The 20170-nt window shown below is 36.7% G+C and overlaps 1 protein-coding gene across 1 annotated transcript; it reads right to left on the bottom strand.

Moving 5' to 3' along the window:
* Positions 1 to 348: 348 nt before the first annotated feature.
* Positions 349 to 1281, bottom strand: LOC130851753 (olfactory receptor 2A2-like). The gene has a single exon (XM_057732466.1). The coding sequence runs from the start codon at positions 1279 to 1281 to the stop codon at positions 349 to 351; it is 933 nt and encodes a 310-aa protein (XP_057588449.1).
* Positions 1282 to 20170: the final 18889 nt, after the last annotated feature.

Here is a 20170-nt window from a genome sequence, read left to right on the forward strand (position 1 = left end):
AGCTGGGAGTTGAGGACTTTCTCCTGATCCTAACACACTGGGACAGGGAGGTGAGGTGGATATGGCAGGTAAAATGCCATCAATTTGCCTAAAACCTTCACTGTATCTCTTCTTGGCTTTGTGCTAGCCTGGGTGGCCGCAAATGCCTATGTGGTTTCTGTATTTTCATAAAGACAATTTGATCTACATTATGTCTTCTCCATGGAGGAAGAGGGGCATGGGGATTCTTATTCTCCCACCTGGCTGATGTTACCCGTGAATTATTCTCATCCTCAACTCATGTATTTTGTTGGAATATTTTCTTGAGTTTTAGGGGGAAAATTCAATAATCCATAATTCTACCTTTTGTTATATTGTTCTATTTTTCTGCAGTACTCTGTGGAAGGCAGCTTTCACTTGAGCATTCCTTAGACTGTAGACAAGGGGGTTCAGCAATGGGTTGAAGAAGGTATAAAACAGGAAAAGGATTTTCTGTTGCTCCTCTGTTTGACTATCACCTGGGACCAAGTAAACCATCATGGCTATGCCAAAGTAGAACCCAACCACACAGAGGTGGGAGGAGCAGGTGGAAAAGGCTTTCTGGCGGCCCTCCTTTGACTGGATCTGCAGGATGGCCCAGAGGATGCGCACATAGGAGACCAGCATCAGGGAAAGGGGCCCAACTAAGATAAACACACCGTCAGCCAAGAGGAAAATTTCATTGATCCAGGTTTCACCACAGGTCACTTTAAGGACAGAGTGAATTTCACAGAAGAAGTGGTTCACCTTCTGGGGCCCACAGAAGGGCAGCCTCAGAAAGAGACTTACTTGTACGAGGGCCAGGGAAAACCCACATGCCCAGCAAATGATGGCCAGGACCGTGCACACTCTCCAGTTCATGATGACAGTGTACTGGAGGGGGTGGCAGATCGCCACATACCTGTCATAGGACATCACCACCAAAGTCAGGCACTCGACAGAAGCAAAAGCCAGATAGAAAACCATCTGCATAGTGCATGAGAAGTAGGAGATGGTTTTTTTGTGTTTCACTAGGTTTTCCAGCATATTGGGTAAATTGCTGGAAGCATAGGATACATCAGTGATGGCCAGATGAGAAAGGAAGTAGTACATGGGGGAGTGCAGTCTGGGGTCTAGGCAAATGAGTCCCAAGATCATGCCATTGGCCAGCAGGTTGAAGATATATAACAGGAAGAAGATAATGAAGAGGAGCAATTCCATGTCTTCACTGAGCTGGAATCCCACCAGGATGAATTCTGTGATCCACGATTGGTTTCCCTCCATTCTTAATGACAGTCTGCAAAGGACTGAAGTGTGATGGAAAGGTCAGAGCTGGATAGCAATGAAAACTGGAGTTATTTATCTGAACTGAATTTGGAGGAGGCTTGTGTGCTTGTCTCTACCTCACTGAGGTTTTTCTTCAGTGTTTCTCTGCCTTTACTCTTTATTGTGAAGAAACTCAAATTTTCAGATAAATATCAAGAAATATAAATAAATTTAGTATATACATTTTACCAAATTTTTTTCACGTTTGCTTTATCATTTCTTTTTCCCTATATATATTTTGTTAATTTTCTCTGGACCACTTAAGACGTAAGTGCAAACATAAGGCCAACTTATTCCTAAACTGTTCATTATTTCCAAGAAAAAGGATATTCACTACTTTATTTTCAGTATAATTACCAAAATCAGGAGATATTAACATCATTCCCTATTCTAGGTATAGCATTTTCAGCACCTGTGTTCCAAAATTGAAATCCAACAAAATAAATAATAAAATATTTTACCTCCTCTAATCTGAAATATTCAGTCTTTCTTTCCTTGACACTGATAGTTTTGGCGAGGATAAGCTCTTGTTTTCTATAATGTCTCTCAATTGGGGTTTTCCATTAATTGTCCATGTTTCAAGTTCAGATTATAAATTTTTGGTAGCAAAAATATATTCTTCTTAATCTTAAAGCCTCTCATGAAAACACAGGTACTGCTAATTAGTATCAATATAGGTGATGCTAATGTGGATTACTTGGTTAAGGTGGTGTCTCCAAGTTATCTCTATTATAAAGTTATTAATTTTAGGTACTTTCTTCCTTCTGACTTAACAAATTATTCTGTACCCATCTTGAACATTTCTCACTTCAGCTCAGAATCAGTACTTTCACCAAAAATATTTGTTTCCTTACTGAAGAATCATGTTTTCAAAGCTGTATCTCGAGTTATTGAATGTTAAGTAATTACTATTTTTATCAGGATTGTTGCCAAATTTCTAATGTTCTCATTTAATAGAGGGTATGTATAATTTGGGAGAATACCTAAGTTTTTAAGGGGAAAACAGATTCTCAACTTCACTTGCCTAATCCTAATATACCTTTACTGACTTCTTTTGGAAAATATCACTAATATTACTATTTAAAAAATGATATCAATATTATGTGGTAGTATTTTTTTTAGGCAAAAGTACATTTAGAATTCAGTTATCTTGTTTATACTTTTGCTTTTCTTTGTATTTAAGTAATTATAGGCTCTTAAAAACTTTACACTTACAAATTAAGCTTTTAATAGTCTGGTTCATTATGTGAACAAAGTGGCATCTATCTCATATGAGACTTTTGACATCAAGTTTTCTTAAGTCTTAGAAAACATGACATTCAATAAAAAGCTTAAGAGAGAGTATATATGTGAAACCTATGGCCAACAGTGATCATCGCCAATAACTTGTACATATAGTTTTCCATTAGTCACTGCACCTATATTTTTATATATATAATTAAAATTATATAAACATTATTATTTCTTTCATTTGTCATATTATGTACATTTTCCATGTCAAAATATTTTTATGCAAAATACTTTAAACATTTACATACTATTTTATTGCATACAAATATTTTAACTGATTTAATTCATTACCTTCTAACTAGGTTGTATGTACTGTAATGCCACTGATTACATTTTATACATATATTTTTGCATATCTTTTATAATTTTCTTATTGTATACTCCTAGGCATGGAAGTTCTCAAATCTCTCTCTGTCATCTTTTTATCTATATCCATCACCATCTATAAAAAAGTCAAAAAAATCAAAATATATTGTCACTACAAGAAACCATTAAATGGTAAAGGATTTCTGATTTAACAGTCATGACTGTAATCTCAAGTTCACCTTTCTTATGAAGTTGTCCCACTTCAACTTTTCTACTTTTATCATGTTGACTCTTACTTTAATACAATTTAGCCAAACCTATTATAAAATGCATTTCCTTAGGTTCATCCTCGTCTCAGCTTCATATTAAATACCAAGGAAGAACAAGAACAGTTCATGGAAAGTACAACTCCATGAAGGTTAAGTATATCATTTGACTACAATAGACGTAACTTCTTGTTTACTGGGTTAAATCTGTCCTCTTCTTAGTCTACATACAACCTTGAGATATCTACACTGATTACAAACTCATGTTACAATTTTATTTGTCTGTGTTTCTTACTGCCCAGGATTCAAACGGTTCCATGTGGAAGTAACTATCCCAATACCCACTATTTAGCATTTCCTCCCTAGACATCTTTTTACATATTTGGTTTTAATTAACCTAAAGTTACAAATTTATCACTTTGCTTCTAATCTATTGTTTCTTCTTAATTTCACTTTGGGACTTGAAGAGATATTTGTTCCCTAGATGAATGACAAGAAGGAATGACTTGACATTTAAGACCTACACCACCCATTACACAATGATGTCTTTACCAACAGTCATCACAAGTTTAACAATATTTTAATATAATTAACACACGGCTTTTAAATATAAAATGTTGCCAACAGTGATGTGACTTTTATCATTCATGGCCAAAGCATAGTTTGTACAAAACTAATATATTCCTGATGATATGAGATAAATCTCTTAAGAGAGATGATACATATAGTTTTAATTCATACTTCTGGACTTACGGAAGTATATTTTGGAGGCAATTAGTAATTAAAATATTCTGGAAATTATTATATATCTCTGTGAATAATATCAGATTTAGGCAAATGTAAATTTTGAAGCAGGCATATATGGAGCTGGAAATGCATGTAGGCCATTCAAAAGTACCAGTATGGTTACACACTATGCTTATTCACTAATCTTATATAAGCCTGAAGGGGTGTCCCAGAGATCAGTGAAGACATAAGGCTCCGCATCCGAGGGGTTTTCTTATGTGCCCGTAACCAGTTAGTATACAAAGGAAGATGGTAGTCTTGTTTATTCTTCTCTAGACACCACTAAATGTCTAGGTGACAAGCAGTCTATTAAGAGGGTCTTTTTCTTTAAAGAAAACTTTGTGAGTTATGACTGACATATAAAATGTTGTACTTATGTAATGTATACAACTTGATGACCTTGGAAATAAATATTATCCATGAAACCATCACTATAATCTATGTTACAAACATATCCATTACCTCCAAAATTTCCTACCACCAAGAGGATCTTTTTCTGTCCTAGGCAATTAGAGGAGATTAATATTAAGTATAGATTAATAAAACAGGCTCTGACGATTGTAACAGCAAATGTTCTAATCTCACTAGGAAGGTCTGTGTAATCCTCAAGATAAAATCAAGATTAGGAGGGGCTGATACCAACTGTCATTTAAGTGAGATGACTCAACTGATTATAACAACCTCACCAGTGGGTACTATGTCATATACATGTCTTATGTCTCTTATAATAACTTGCAGAATTCTAGATGAAATAGGCACTCAACAAATATGAGCTAGTATGGGAGAAGAATTAGCAGGAGGAATTTAAAAAAACCTAACTGGGAAGTTCGAGTGTTGAAATTTGAAGTATGTGCTTTACAAACATTAAGACTGAAATTTCAGTTTCTGTGCCAATTAAAGTGTAACCAATAAGTACCTTCTAGCCACATGCAAACTTTAAGTCCATTCTAAATAAAGGATGGATTAGAGAAGGAGGGGGCAAAAGGGGTAGGAAATTAACAGGTCCAAACTACCACGTGTAGGATAAAAAAGTTACACAGATATATTGTACAGAACAGGGAATATAGCCAATATGTTATAACTTTAAATGGAATACAATCTACAAAAATATTGAATGACTATGTTGTACACCTGAAACTAATATAATATTGTAAATCAACTATACTTCAATAATTTAAAGAATAAACTTCAGTTTTTATTAGCAACACACTTATGCATGTTGAAAATATTAAAATCTCTGTAGATGACCTCTTATAATAAGCAAATGTCCAAAAACCTGGAACATACATAACATTTTATGGAATAAATGAACATTTTGTAAAGACTGCAGATTTCTTCATATTGATCTATAGGTTCAATGAAATCCAAATCAGAATTTAAGGAAGGTTTTTTATGTGCAGAAATTGATAATCTTACTTATAAGTTTCATGAGAAATTATACAAGATCAAGGAGAGTCAAGGAAAAGGTGAAGAAGGATGAAGTAAAAGGACTTTGTCTACGAAACATTGAGACCTGTAAAGTTACAGCGACTTTATCCAGTCAGCCAGTGTTGTAATGGGACAAAGATAGACTCGTGGAATAGCATGGTTAAAGCAGAAACTCAGAAATGCACATGCCCATCTCTCCACAAGCACACTGAACCAAGACAAAGGCATGCGTGTTTTCAATAATAATGCGGGATCAATTGATTGTCTACTTGAAGAAACTAAAGCAAAACAAAATACAAATACAGGTAGGTAATAGATCTAAGCATGAAAGATAAAAACAAGCTTTGTAGAATATTAAACAGTGGCATGTAGTTATGACCTTGGAGTGAGTGGAATTGAAACAACATAAAAGATGGATAAAACCAAGAAATTAACTGCTATTTATCTAAAGGCATCATTAAGAAAGCGAAAGCACAATCTACATAATAGAAGGAAATATTTATAACAGGTATAATAAATTCAGGGCTCATATTCAGAATATAAAAGAATTTCCGCAAATCATTAATGAAAAGATAGATAATCCAGTTTCAATTGGGCAAAATATTTGAACTTACATTTCACATGAAAGATCATTCAAATGACCCACAAGCACATTAAGACATTAAGAGGTACTAAATTTCCTAGGTCACCAAAGAGATGAAACTAAAAATCACAGTGAATGGCTAAAATTCTTAAGTATGAAAGTACAAGGCCTTGGTGAGGGTATGAAGCAGGGATACATTACTGATGAGAATGTAAATTAATGCAATCATTTTGGAAAACTCTGGAAGTATATACTGTTTTTGAACACATGCTTACCAATGACCCATGGATTCTACTTCCAAATATACTCAAATGTGTGTGTACATATACATGAGTTATATACATATTTAGATTTATAGAAAGATTTTATATATATATATTCTTAAAATGATTGTAGTAATTTTTTTCCTATCTTCCAAGGGGAAGATCTCTCTTAGCTTATTAAAGAAGATTGAAGCAAGGACTTATCTCTTCGCTTGACCTTACAATCCATGTGAGCAAACAAATATTTATTGCAGGGATTCCTATAATAGTTTTAGATATGTTTGATTTAATTTACTTATTCCTAGAAAAATGAAGTTTGGGGAAACTCACTTGAGAATATTCTGGCTGGTATCTATTTTTTTAAAGCTCTTTATTGGGGTATAATTGCTTTATACTGCTGTATAACAAAATGAATCAGCTGTATTTATACATATATTCCCATATCCTCTCCCTCCCACGACTCCCTCCCCATTCCCTATTCCACCCCTCTAAGTCATCACCAACCATCGAGCTGATCTCCCCATGTTATGCCTGGCTGGTATCTCTTTACAAAGTCATTTTGCAGAAATAAAAAATGAGGGTCATAGGCACATTCCCAAAATTGTGTGATCAACACTGAATTCCATAGAAAGTTCTCTGATTTCAATATCTGTGAACATCAATTTACATTACTTAATTTATCTCTATAATATGAATGAAATGATATCAATGAGATTTTTAAAACTGTAGTATAACATTCTGATAACCAAGCATTTTGGTGCTAAAATACCCAGACTTCTACAAATATCTTTAATATTTGTAAACATAAAAATCACCATGTCAAGTTTCTATACATATTCAAAATTGCCTGAGTTTGTATCTTTTCCCATCGTGAATTAAGTCAGTCTAAATATTGGCTTCAGTTAAAAGATATATCTTTGTTTGGGTTCCTCCAGAGGCCAATCCTGGGACAAGTATTCAACTACAAGTAGTTTGGGGGAAGCAATCTCAGGAAATGTAAGTAGAGTAATGGAAAAGGGGTACAAACGGAAAAGACAGCCACTGAAGGTTGGATGATTAAAAAGGACAAAATTGTAGTAACTGAAGTTAGATCCTAATGGAAAAATCTTGGAGCCAGTATAGAATATGTTTCTCAGTGTTAATCCACCTGGAATGGAAGGGACCTGAAGTGTCTATATACCAACCAGTATTCATTATTGGATGAGTGCCTTGAGGTGGGTGGACCAATATTAGGGCTCCTTTTCCCTGAGTAACAGGCTACTAAAGTGGCTCTGGTGGCCAGGGAACCCGCCCAGGCAAACACATGCAGGTGGTGGCATTTGGAAGTCAGGCTAGTGTGCACTGAAGTGGGAAGGCAAGGTGTTATGTACGGGGCACCCACAGCATCAGCTACAAAATCCCTGTCTGTACATCACCTCTGGCATCCAAAATTTGATTGGACATAATCAGGCAAAGGGATAGGTGTGGTTTTCTGGTTCCAAATTGAAGAGGATAATTAACTACAAAAATTTAATGAATATATTTTTTCTAATGATTTTTAAAATTACAGTAGCATAGATATTTCTCCATAGTTAAGTTGAAAGGAAGCTTATTTTTTTAATGTCAAAAGTTGGCTTTAATGATACTCAACATACTAGCCTCCTTTATATTATGTATCTTGCCCCTGAAGTAATTTTATAAAATTTCTCTATTTAGATAAAATGTAATCTAAAAGATACTATCTAATATTAGCTCTATTACTCACTGTAAATAATATGAGAAAAGCCATTTATGTGCATCAGTAATGGGTTGAGAATGGTGTGGTAAATCTATGTAGATGAATTAAAGTTTCTGGTCTATTTACCACATGAAAAGTGCTCAGCAGATTTTCAACAGGAAGGCACATTTAGGATGGAACATAGATTATATAATGTGTACAAAGTCTTATTTCAGGGGCACTCACCAAGGAAGACAGTCATCCTTCAAAAACTGAAACTGCAGAAAAGTCTGATTTTTAATCATTGCATTTGGGGTAAAATAAATAATCAAACACTGATTTCAAATATGAGCCCCCAAAGAAAAAAATCAAATGGGCAAATACAACATATTGTAGGCATTGATTTATTAACTTTTTATAATGACAAATCTCTGTATTTTGTGCCAGGCAGAATAGATCAGAGGTTTTTCTTTTCTTTTGCTCTGTTTGAATTGAAGTATAGTTGATTTACAAGATTGTATTAGTTTTAGTTGTATAGCACAGTGATTCAATATTTTTGTAGAACATACTTCATTTAAAGTTACTATAAAATGATGGCTATATTTCTTTATGCTGTGCAATAAATCCTTTTTGCTTATCTGTTTTATACGTAGTAGTTTGTATCTCATAATTCCACATCCTAGAGATTTTTCTATTTAATGATAGTTTATGAGTTTCTCAAGCAGATTGAGTCAGCCAGGTAGTAAAATGATCCTAAGGCCCTCATCCTATTTCAGTGTATGTCTCTAATATCCAAGATTTAGGTCCTAAGTTACAATGAATGGTAGCATAAACATCAAATGTTACTAACGTCAGCATGAGCATTAAAAGCCACCATGGTAGCTGCTGATTCAACTGCTAGTTCTGGTCTACCCTCCTGTACTGAGTTGTTTGAGTGAGGCCTTAGCAACTTAGTTTAATATAGAATCTGCCTTCTACACAAATTCATATATTGAAAGATAAATCAAATCTCCAGTAGCTTTTGTTATCTTAGAAGTAGTAGTATCCTGACAACACTGCCTGATTCTTTGGCTCACAGACTTGTGCTCTCAAACTCTTGTCTTTCCTCATCGTTTCTGCTTGAAGTTCCCAGTTATGTGATATTAGCTTCTAAGTCCAGCCTCCCAATAGATTCAATATCTCTAAACCTTTTTCTATATTCTGGCATGTTGTTATTACAGGCTAAAATCAGGCTAAAAGAATATATTTGTCACATTGTACATTACATAAGAATATAGCTTTGGGAGATTCAGTTATATTTAAATTTCCACGTATTTTTAATACATGCTTAAAATGTGTATTTAATAAAAAAATAGCATTAATAAGCATTATAAGTTGATTATTGGAGGCCTTTTTTTTAATATTTATTATTCCTGGAACTTCTCCCATCCTACTTCATGTCTGTAGAGAATAATCACTACTTTCCCTGACTTTCTACAGAAGTGAAACCCTTTGTTTTAACACCTAGTACTACCACAGCAGATTCTGACTTATAAGCTCTAGGGGCTACCTAGAATACCTTTCCAGTAATTTCCTATTAGCAGATCATCAATTCTCATCTTTTACACAGCAAAAATTAGGTTAATATGAATATGAAACCCTTGTTAGACTCATAAATAGTATCTTGAATCTTATGTATTAGAATGCTAAAATATGGATAAAAGTAACCAAATTACAGCAGTTTACAGGAAGGTATTAGAAATCCTATGCCTCATTAAACATTACCAACACTGACAAGATTCTCCTGATTTTCTTTTTCATGATGTAAAATTTAAGAACAATACATTTTCGTTTGTCCCATTTTTCTTTAAAAGTGACCCAAAATAAATGTGAAGAGAATAAAAGCAGAAGTATTCACTGAAAATTTGCCAGGTACAAACTCATGTCAAATAGAGAAATTGTTTTTGTAGTAGGGACATTTTACCATGTTTTTTTTTACCAGCTAGAACTTTTCCCCCAAATTTGATAAATGACCACGGTAGTCATGTTATCCCACTCCAGGAGATGATCAAGGGTTATCCCGGATGAGGCCAAAGATGAGGTTATCCCTGGAGAGAAATTCTGGACAGGAAATCAGGATAAGCTAAACTGGCTCCTGCACCAGCTTCCCTGCTACAAGGGGAAGTAATAACGGGATCTTTATCAAACAGCTATAGGATTTCTCCCTGCCACTTACTAACACCTGCCTACTGGGCAGCAAAGAAAAGGACATTAATGATCCTTTCTTCCCTGACAAGAGGACGTTCCCAGGATGTAGTAGGAGCAGATGGTCCTCAACAGAAAAAGAAATGAAAGACATTAAAGAACAAATCACACAACATCCCCAGCCTCATCATTTGTAGGGAGAGGCAACAGCTTTAGATGGCTCTTAATGACCCTTTCAGTTTGATACGTGACTCAGAGACATTGAGTTTCACCAGCCCCTTCCCGTAAGTGGGACTGGAGAGGGACTCTGACTAAGAGGAATAAGAAAGCTTTGTTCAGACAGTATAGGTATCAGATGTTACTCTGAGACTCTAGGCACAGTGCAAGAAAGGGGTCTCTCAAAGGTGCCTTTTTCTTCTTCCTATATCTGATGTTTTCTGCCAGTCTTCTGTCCTGCTCTTCTGTAAACCATTAGCCAGTGGTAAATAATGATTTATACAACTGGGGGCTGGTACTATTTCTGTTATTTTCCTCAAATTGGCTTGAATGTACAGGAAAACTCATGGAGATGGGGAATGGTTGGAGCTGAGTTGCCTGATTCCTGAAGGAAGTATAGTGGATGATGAGTCCCGGATATCTTTTCTGCCCTCATCAAGAGCATAGGACTCAGGAGTGCTCAGGAGCTTCTATATATATACAAAGGCTTTATAGTCTGATCACCTAAAACGAACCCACTCCCCAGAGACATACCTGTGGCGTCCAGAGAAAAAATTAATAAGTGTCTCCTCATCATTCTATGTCTCCCCTACAGAGTAATGCAAAACCTGCCCCTTTCCCCTTGGCTCTTTAGCTTTGCTATCTGTGAGTGTGAGCATGTGTACGTGTATGAATGTATGAGTGAGTGAGTGAGAGAGAGAGAGAGAGAGTGTATGTGATCATGCAGAGAAATAAGAACTCTGGAAGAATGGCAGGGGTGTTCATCCTCAAGAACATGTTGCCATAAGAATTTAACAGGTCTAGGTCACGCATTATGAATTATGCCCCATAGCACAATCCCCAAGGATATGAATGTATTATGTACTTTAACCTGAAATTGTTCCTGTCTCCATATTCTACTTTTGGAAAGTTTCAGGATGTAATAAATGTGACCCCCATGGAGCTTGTTAAGGTATCCCCTCAAAGGACTGTATTTTCCTCAGGGAGGAAATCTTTGCTGAAAAGTGTTAATGTGAAATAATTTCTATAAAGTCCCCTTGCAAATATTACTTTTTACTTGGAAACTCATGGAGACTGCATCCACTTCCTCAGTGTTTTCCTGCCTTTTTTTTTGGTTTCAAGCTACTCTCCAAGTGTTCATCCCTTTTCTAAAATATTTTTCCCATAAATATATATCTTACATCTAGAGAACCCATTGTAACCTCTCTGCTTAAAACATTTAGATGATACATTAAATTCAGATGATGGACGGGTTTGCCTACATCCTCACATCTAGAGAAAACATGCAACCATAATGGCTGAGATCCCTTTAAATTAATTCTTTCATTAATTCTCATTTTTTGGCTCTTGATGCTACCCCAAATGATATTAAATTTCCCTACTCTTCTCTCCAAAATGAAATTTTTCTATTTTCTCGCTCTTTAAATCTCCCATATATTCTCTCATTCACAGTCTCAACAACTGATTGAGAGTCACTGAGAACATAAAAGAAATCAGATGACAACATTCACAATCTATATCATCACCTTCACAGTTACTAAATCTATGAATTTACCCCAACTTCTCTGCTGTTAATATTGAGTTATTAGTTTGTGCTTAGCGAAGGCCAGCCTTCCACTTAGGCTATGAATTCCATCCCTCTTGCCTACTCAAGAACTTCTCTCTGGCAATTTCTGCCTCAAATGTCTCTGCTCCTATTGTCTTGTGAACACAGTTACTCAGAATGTGAAACTTTTTATCAAAGATACCGATTAAATTTACTTTGCTAAATTCATGGATTCTTAATTCTCCTATGACTAGACCTGTCAGCAGCATTTAACATAGGCAAGTACTCGCTCTGTTTGAAACATTTTTTCCTACTTGACTATCATGTTTTGTTCCTTCAGTTGTCCTTCTACCTTTCTGGTGGTTCCTATCCCGTCTCCTTTGCTGGTTCCTCCTCATTTCCCAAATCTACAAACACTGGCATTTTTCAGGGTTTGTTCTTTGTGTTTATTTTCTATCCACTTTCTGTGAGACCTCATCAGGCCCAGGGATATCAATACATTTTATATGCTATTAACACAAAAATGAATTTCTCAAGCCAGGCCTCTTTCCAAAATGCATTGGTCCAGAAAGAATGTTTACCTACTGCACATTGGTGTGAATCAGCAAGTCCTTTGAATTACTATCTCAAAATATTAAATCCTACACCTTAAAGCCACTTAAAAGGCCCCAGTTATAAGCTTCACTTTCATGCCTTTTCCTCTCTTGTCAGGAGTGCCTGATTTGCCTGTTATCAAGCATTTTTTAATTTCTAAAGTTTTTAAAAAGTTGACTGACAAATTTTGTCAGTGCCCTTCTTGCTTTTATGAAGCAAAGAATCTGGGGAAGTCCTTACTCTGTTATTCTTAGTGATCAGTGCTTATTTTTATTTATTTATTTATTTTTACTACAATGAGATATCACCTCACACCTGTTAGAATGGCTATCATCAAGAAGATAAGAGATAACAAGTGCCAGAGAGGATGTGGGGAAAAAAGGAAACCTTTGTACACTCTTGGTAAGAATGGGAGTTGGTTCAACCATTGTGGAAAACCATACAGAGGTTGTTCAAAAAATCAGAAATAGAACTATAATATGATCCAGCAATTCCATTTCTGGTTATAATCCCAAAGGAGATGAAAACAGGATTTCAAAGAGATACACTCACTCCCATGTTTACTGCAGCACTATTTGCCATAGCCAAGACATGGAAACAACATAAGCGCTCATCAGTGGATAAATGGACAAAGAAGATGTGGTATATATACACAGTGGAATATTATTCAGCCATGAGAAAGGAGGACATCCTTCCATTTGCAACCACATGGATGGACCTTGAGCACATTATGCTATGTAAGATAAATCAGACTAAGAAAAACAAGTGTGATATCACTGATATGGGAATTTCAACAAGCCAAATTCATAAAAAGAGATTAAATGATGGTTATCAGGGAATGGGGGTAGGGGATATGATAGATGTTGCTTAAGGGTACAAATTTAATGAGTAGTGAATAAGCCCTAGAGATCTAATGCACAGTATAGTTAATATAGACAACAATATTGTATTATAATCAAACTTGCTAAATTACTACAATTTAACCTTAATTTTATAGTGGTTAGAATTTATACTAACCACTATAAAAAATGATAATTATGTAATGTGATAGAGGTGCTAATTATGGCTACAATGGCAATCACGTTGCAACATATAAATGTAACAAATTAACATTGTACACCTGAAATTTACAAAATGTTCTATGTCAAGTATGTTTCAATTTAAAATATAATGAAAGCAAGGCAAATTATTTTAGAATTATAGTAAAGAATATAACCTCAATGAAGAAGGTTATGAGACTCAATCACTAATCAGAGCTGGAAGAAGCTTTTAATCCAATTTACTTCACAGCATTTAAAAAGCTTCTGTTTCAGTCCCTACTGTGTGTATAACATTATGTAAAGTAATAACAAAGGTTATAAACATTTAGAAACAGTGTTTTTGTTTCTGAAATTAATAATCCAGCTAGGGAATATTTTCTATATATGATTATAATAATATTTTACATTAAAAAAATAACTTGTTATTTGCACTCTCTCCTCAGGATTCTTAGCAATTTCAACAAATAAAGTTGCTTTCTCTAGGACACTAGATACATTTTATTGTTTGCAGGGATATTGCTAAGTATGATATAAATCAAGTTGCCTCCTTTGCAACTGATGAGCATTATGTATAATGCCCATCAAAACAGTGGATTAGAATTGCAGACCTGTGGCACCATATTGGCCTTGACTGCTGTTCAATTTCTATTTTTATTCCTCCTCCCAAACTCCTATACTATCCTATCTATAAGTGCTTTACCTACTTATAAACATATTCTATAGGTATTCCTTCATCCAGTCAGTCATTTATTTGTAATACATTCATTCAAAAACATTTACTTCACTATGATATTATTCAAACACTAATGGTAAAGATCAATTGATTACTAGAACGGACAGAAATATTGTTTTTTAAGAATATTTAAAATTTTTAAGTTATTTAACATTATTTATATAAGTGCTTGAAATATTGGAGTTTCTCCTAATAATGTCAAAGGGATGCTAAAAGTTCTATACTGTGACTAAATATTGCATACGTAAAATAACAGGGTAATCTCGCCGGCTTTGTTTTCACTGCCCTGGGAGATGAGTATGAACAGGCTCAAAAACATTTGTTGACAGGAACGTTGTGTGCTTACACTTAGGTTCAGTTTTAGGTATATGGAGATTTTTAACAGAAAAAGGAAGAAGAAAGAGAGAAAGAGGGAGGAAGAGGGAGAGAGACGATGGAGCGGAAACACAGGGAGGAAAAGAAAAGATACTGCACCTCTTCCTTTACTTCCTCACTATTACTTTACAATTCCTGCGGGGGAGTGGGAGGGAGTCTGAGTTGGGGGTGGGATGGAGCATATAACACAGAAGAAGGGAAACTGAGTGCTGGATAGCTATAGAGAGGCTGGACCCAAAATTGCTTCTGAAAAGTTAATAGGATTTAAATGGTTGGTGTCAAAGACAAAACTAAGTCTGAGACAGTTTTAAAAGCTTGTTTATTTGTAGACTTTTGGCACAAACCCATCTGCTGTTGCTTTTATGTCAGTAGCGGTACAAAGCTGTTAGCAAGGAGAGTTAAGTTTTATACAGTAAAAAAGAGGAAGCACAGACAAGTCTCTGATTGGCAAGCATTCTACTATGGTGGGAACTTTTTTTTCTTTTCTTTCTTTTTTTTTTTTGAAGTGGGAGAGTCTTTCTAATTGGACTTTAAGGATATTTGGCAGCCCTTGGTTGTCTGCAAGGGGGCAAAGGAGTAGTTTAACGACACTCAAAGGCAGAAGGGTTGTCCAATGTTAGAAGTTTTTCCTGTGTTCCATTTCTTGAAACAAGTGAGTGGTTGAGGTGGTTTTTGCAGGGGCGGGGGGGGGGGCAGGCCTCAAACTGCCACAATGGTCCTCACAGGGTTGGTGGCAGGTAGCCCTGGTCCATGACAGGCAGTTGTCATTAGGAAAGAGTTGAAGGCCCCTCCAGCATGGAAAACAACAGGAATGAGAACATGAGCTGATAATCAACAAACAAGGGGTCTTGCTATTTAAACAGTGAGAAGACCCTGAGAAGACCACCCTAACAAAAGATCATGAGAAGTGAAACTTGTGCTGCCAGAAGATGAAATCTGAATGCCTATGACTAGAATTTGGAATTGATGGACTAGAACTTTGGATATCATTTACAATGCTTTGGAAACAAGGGTGAATAAATAAACAAGAATTTAAAGAAGGTTACAAGAGAGACATTAGTAAAGAGAGACCAAGTGGCTTATAAGGGAGTCACTACTAAGCATAGAGATGTTACTTTGAAAATAATTCTGGCCTTAATGATCCACATGTCCTTTGTGGGAGAGAAAAAAATACTTAGCATTTAAGCCTTGGTGGAAAACACACACATACACACACACACATACACACACACACACAATTTCTGAATACCAGAGACTGAAGGAAAATTCTGCCCATCCTAATTAGTGGAAAATACAAAGCTAACTCCAAAAATGAAGAGTTTGTACAGATTAATAAAAATACTTAAGCGTTACATGCTAACCATAGGATCCCATTTTTCAGAAATTTTCTTGTGACTCTGAGTCCGCTAGTTAAAAACAGCTAAATATGGGAAAGGCTTTAGAAAAGAAATAGCTTCTTCTACAGAAAGATATAGAATTTATTCACAATATGGGTCAGTGAATTTTATTTTTTAAGCTCATGAATAAGCAGAGACTTTAACCAAATATTTCAGATTTTTGTTCTATTCACTATGGAAAAAGGCACAAGTTACCAAACTTATTACCAGTGCATTTCATTTCCCTCAGGAGAAACTCAAACCACAATTCTCTTAACAGAGTTAAAAAAAAAGCCTCATCTTGCAACTAAGCCCATGCATCACAACTATTGAGCCCGTATGCTGCAACTACTGAATCCCGTGTGCCTAGAGCCCCTGCTCTGCAGCAAGAGAAGCCACCACAATGAGAAGCCAGCGCACAGAAACGTAGAGTAGCACCCCCCTCGCCACAACTAGAGAAAGCCCGCACGCAGCAACAAAAATCCAATGCAGCCAAAAAAAATAAATAAAATAATAAATCTTTAAAAAAAAGCCTCATCTTCCATGAAATAACCACTGTCCCCTTTTGTGGGCATCCTCCAAGCGCTGACAGCTTGAAGCACCCCGAGAGCAGTCTCCCAGTTATAAAGAAGCCATAGCCCTTTGAATAACACAGCTATGCCCTAGAATAAAGGAAGACTTTGGAGGTAGAAGTGGTTTCAAGCACTTACCTTCAATCTCTCCCTCACCCCACCGCAGACTCAGAGCTGGAACGGAAACTCGGCTGACTTGGGAAAGCTGAGGTTTTCGGTTGTTGTAACTCTCAAAAGACCATAATTGACTGAGGATATACAGCAATAATTTTAGTAAAATACTGGATGTTTCTGCCAAAGTTCCATAGTCTTTTATGACGATGCCTTTGAGAAGAGCTCTCTCACCTTCCAGTCTTATTTCTTTTTCTGTAAGCACAGCATCCTCGCGCAGCTTTCCCGCTGCCTAAATTGGCCCGTGGTTGGGGTATTTCCTTGCTACCCAGATTAAAAGATATCAGAGAGCTGTAACTGCTACTGGGATTTTTCTTTTTTTACCCTTAGAGCACACATCAGAATCACCTGGAAACCCTCACAATTCTGATGCCAGATCAGTGTCCTGATTCTGACGATGTGGGTCTGGGGTAGAGTCCTGGCCTGGTAGTTTACCGTGCTCCCCGTGTGATGCTGATGACAGCTCATCCACAGTTGTTTTAACACGGGTTTTAACAACTCCAAAGATGTTGCCAGATGTTGTGGGGGTGGGGGAGGAGGGGTGTGTTTGTAAAGGTCAAACCTGTTCCCCAAATAACCTCTAACTGGGAAAACCTTCGGGGGGACTGTTTTGATTAACAGAACCTGCCCCTTCTTAGATCGATCCCACCTGCAGGAGCTTAAAAATGGGGAGAAGGACTCCACAATACAAATTGCATTCGTTTTCCCCACCCCTTTGTTCTATTGAACAAGGCCCCTGAGGATGGGGGGAGGGAACTCTGGATTTTAGGAGCCAACAAAGACACGTTTGGGTCAAGCATGGATCTGTCTCCCCATCCCTTTCTCCTGGAGAAATTTGCTGAAGATCAAATAGGGGAGAGTGTCTTGAGTAAGCGAGTTTTGAAGTAAGTTCAACCAGTTCTTTTTCCAGTTGACAATGATACAGTCCAGCCCTTACAAAAAATGCCAGATGGTAGAGAATCAGAAGTGGCTTCTCAGGGTGAGAACCTGATGACCACAGGGAACTCCCCACTGAGGCTCTCCAAGGAACCTTCCTGACACCTTCTCCCATCACATCCTTTAGCCCTCTATCTACTCAGCACTTTCCGCTCCAGTGTGACAGTCTCCCAACATCATGCATTTGGAATATATGTCTCTTAGTCCACCCCTCTCCCGGGGTAGGGAGAGCTTTGGTGTTTGGGTAAAGAAGAGAAAAGGTGTGTCTGGCCTGAAGGTGATGATTGAAAAGGGATTTTCCTTCGAGGTAGCTTATTTCATGTGTTATTCCTTGACAGGCACCATCTGCATCACCTGGAAACTTGTTGGAAATGCAAATTCTTGGCCCTCACTCTAAGTTTATGGAATCAGAAACTCCAGAGTGAAGCCCAGCAATCAGAGTGTTAACAAGCCCTCCAGGTGATTCTGGTGCAAACTCAAGTTTGAGAACTACTGGTGTCTCATGTCTTCTCTGGTCTTATCCTTTCCAAGCGAGAGAGAGAGAGAAGAAAGAGGATTTATTATTATTTTTACTTTTGTCTGGAGCCTGTATGGGAAAGGGAGAGACAATAAACAAACAAATAAATAATAGATAAACCCACTGAACAAACCTGTTTGCCCATAGAAAGGATAAATAATGGCTTATTCAAGACACTTACATTCGGTTAAAGTTCTTTGAGTCTCCATAGCTGCAGCTGAGAAGATACTTATGTTTTAAAAAAGTTGGTCTAGTTGATCCCTTATGTCTCTTCCAACTTCAGTTCAGTGGATCTATGAATTTTTAGGATTAATAAAAAGCTTCAGGGAGTAAGAATCATTAAGAATATAGGAAGGAATGCTGTATTAAGTTGGGACATATGTATATATATATGTACATATTTAAAGACAACTTCTCAGATAAAATAATTTTGTGCTCACATCACAGTTTTGTTTCAAACATGCTGGTAAATGTGAGGTTGCCCAGTAAGCTGCACTCAAGGTTGCCCCCTGCTGGTGAAACATTTTGTAGGAAAAAAGAGACAATAACAATAAAAAAGCATCCAGTTAAAGATTATTAGGCTACTCACAAAAGAGATTAAAATGTAGGCAAGTTCCAAATCTGATAGTCAGCTGAGTGGGTGTCTACATCCCCAGAAAGGATCTTGAAAGATCATGAAAGTCTCTTAGAAAACTGCTCAAGAGTTTTATCAAGACTAGTTGCTTTCAGGAGGGCTGTGAGTTGCCTCTTCCTAAAAGGTCTGTTTCACAACAGGTTTAGGACAACTCTTTCCTCAGTTTCTAGTTCCTCTCTTCTCACTGAGTTTCTTTTTTCTTTATTCACTTTTGGTTAGTAATTTAAACTTCCTGAATCTTCCTGATTACTTCATCTATAAAGTGAAGAAAATAATTTCTTCCCTAAATGAAAGAATAAGGCTAGGAAAAAACAACTATCTTTCAAGTTCTATGACTGACCGATAAAAATTATACACTCAAGGGGAAAGTTAATATGATGTAGTTTTCTATCCTTGGATTCTGATCCAACCGTAATGCTGAGCCTGTGGTAGATTGATTTATTCTGTGTCATTTATCAATCAAACGCTTACACAGTTCCTGCTATGTGTTGTGTGTGCCCTATGCATTTACAAAAGTTAACTCAATCTGTATGATTACCCTATGAGGCGGGTGCAACTATATTCTCCCCATTTTACAGATGATAGAATGGAGACACTCAGAGGTTAGATAAGCAGCCAGGCACAATATCTGGTAAGTGGCAGCGCATGGATTTGAACTCAGGTAGCTGCATCCAAAGACTGTTCACTAAATTGTTCACTAATCAATATCCCGTTCCTTTGCTTGATTCTGCACCAGTCCGGCTGTGCCTTGTCAGGGATCCAAAGACAACAGATAATCTTAAAGGAGTTGAATTTTAAAGAGCACTGGTAAGAGGGAATGAAACACCTAGTGCAGGTAACTGGAACCTACGTCATTTCCTTCTATTCAATTGTATCGCCCGCCACCCACCCTGATGCTTGTGTGTTTATACTTGTCATCTGTCCCTGGACTGAACCCCCTATACCATAGGCACGGGGATTAGCGCTTATTCGAGAAGATGGTAGAGAAAGTGACACAGAAGCACCTCTTTTGACAGATGAGGGTTCCCTACCCACGTACAGTTAACATATGAACAGCACAGGATTGAACTGCATGGGCCCATTTATATGTAAAATTTTTAGTAGTAAATACTGTAGTGCTACAAAGTCTGTGGTCGGTTGAATCCACAGATACAGAAGAACCGCCCATAGGGAGGGCCAACTGTAAGTTATACACGAATTTTCAAAAGCCCATGTTATTTAAGGGTCAACTGTAAATGCTGCTGGTCATCTAGCAAGTACTCTAAAAATGATTTTGAACCAGATAATAGTTTAAAAATGCAGTTTTTTAATTCCCTTATTTTAAGAATATTAAAT

Source organism: Hippopotamus amphibius, chromosome 4 (genome assembly GCF_030028045.1).
Source record: "Hippopotamus amphibius kiboko isolate mHipAmp2 chromosome 4, mHipAmp2.hap2, whole genome shotgun sequence".
In the NCBI taxonomy this organism is placed as follows: Eukaryota; Metazoa; Chordata; class Mammalia; order Artiodactyla; family Hippopotamidae; genus Hippopotamus; species Hippopotamus amphibius.

Excerpts from the sequence above, each read along its gene's own strand:
- LOC130851753 (XM_057732466.1), bottom strand. The coding sequence starts at position 1,281 with ATGGAGGGAAACCAATCGTGGATCACAGAATTCATCCTGGTGGGATTC.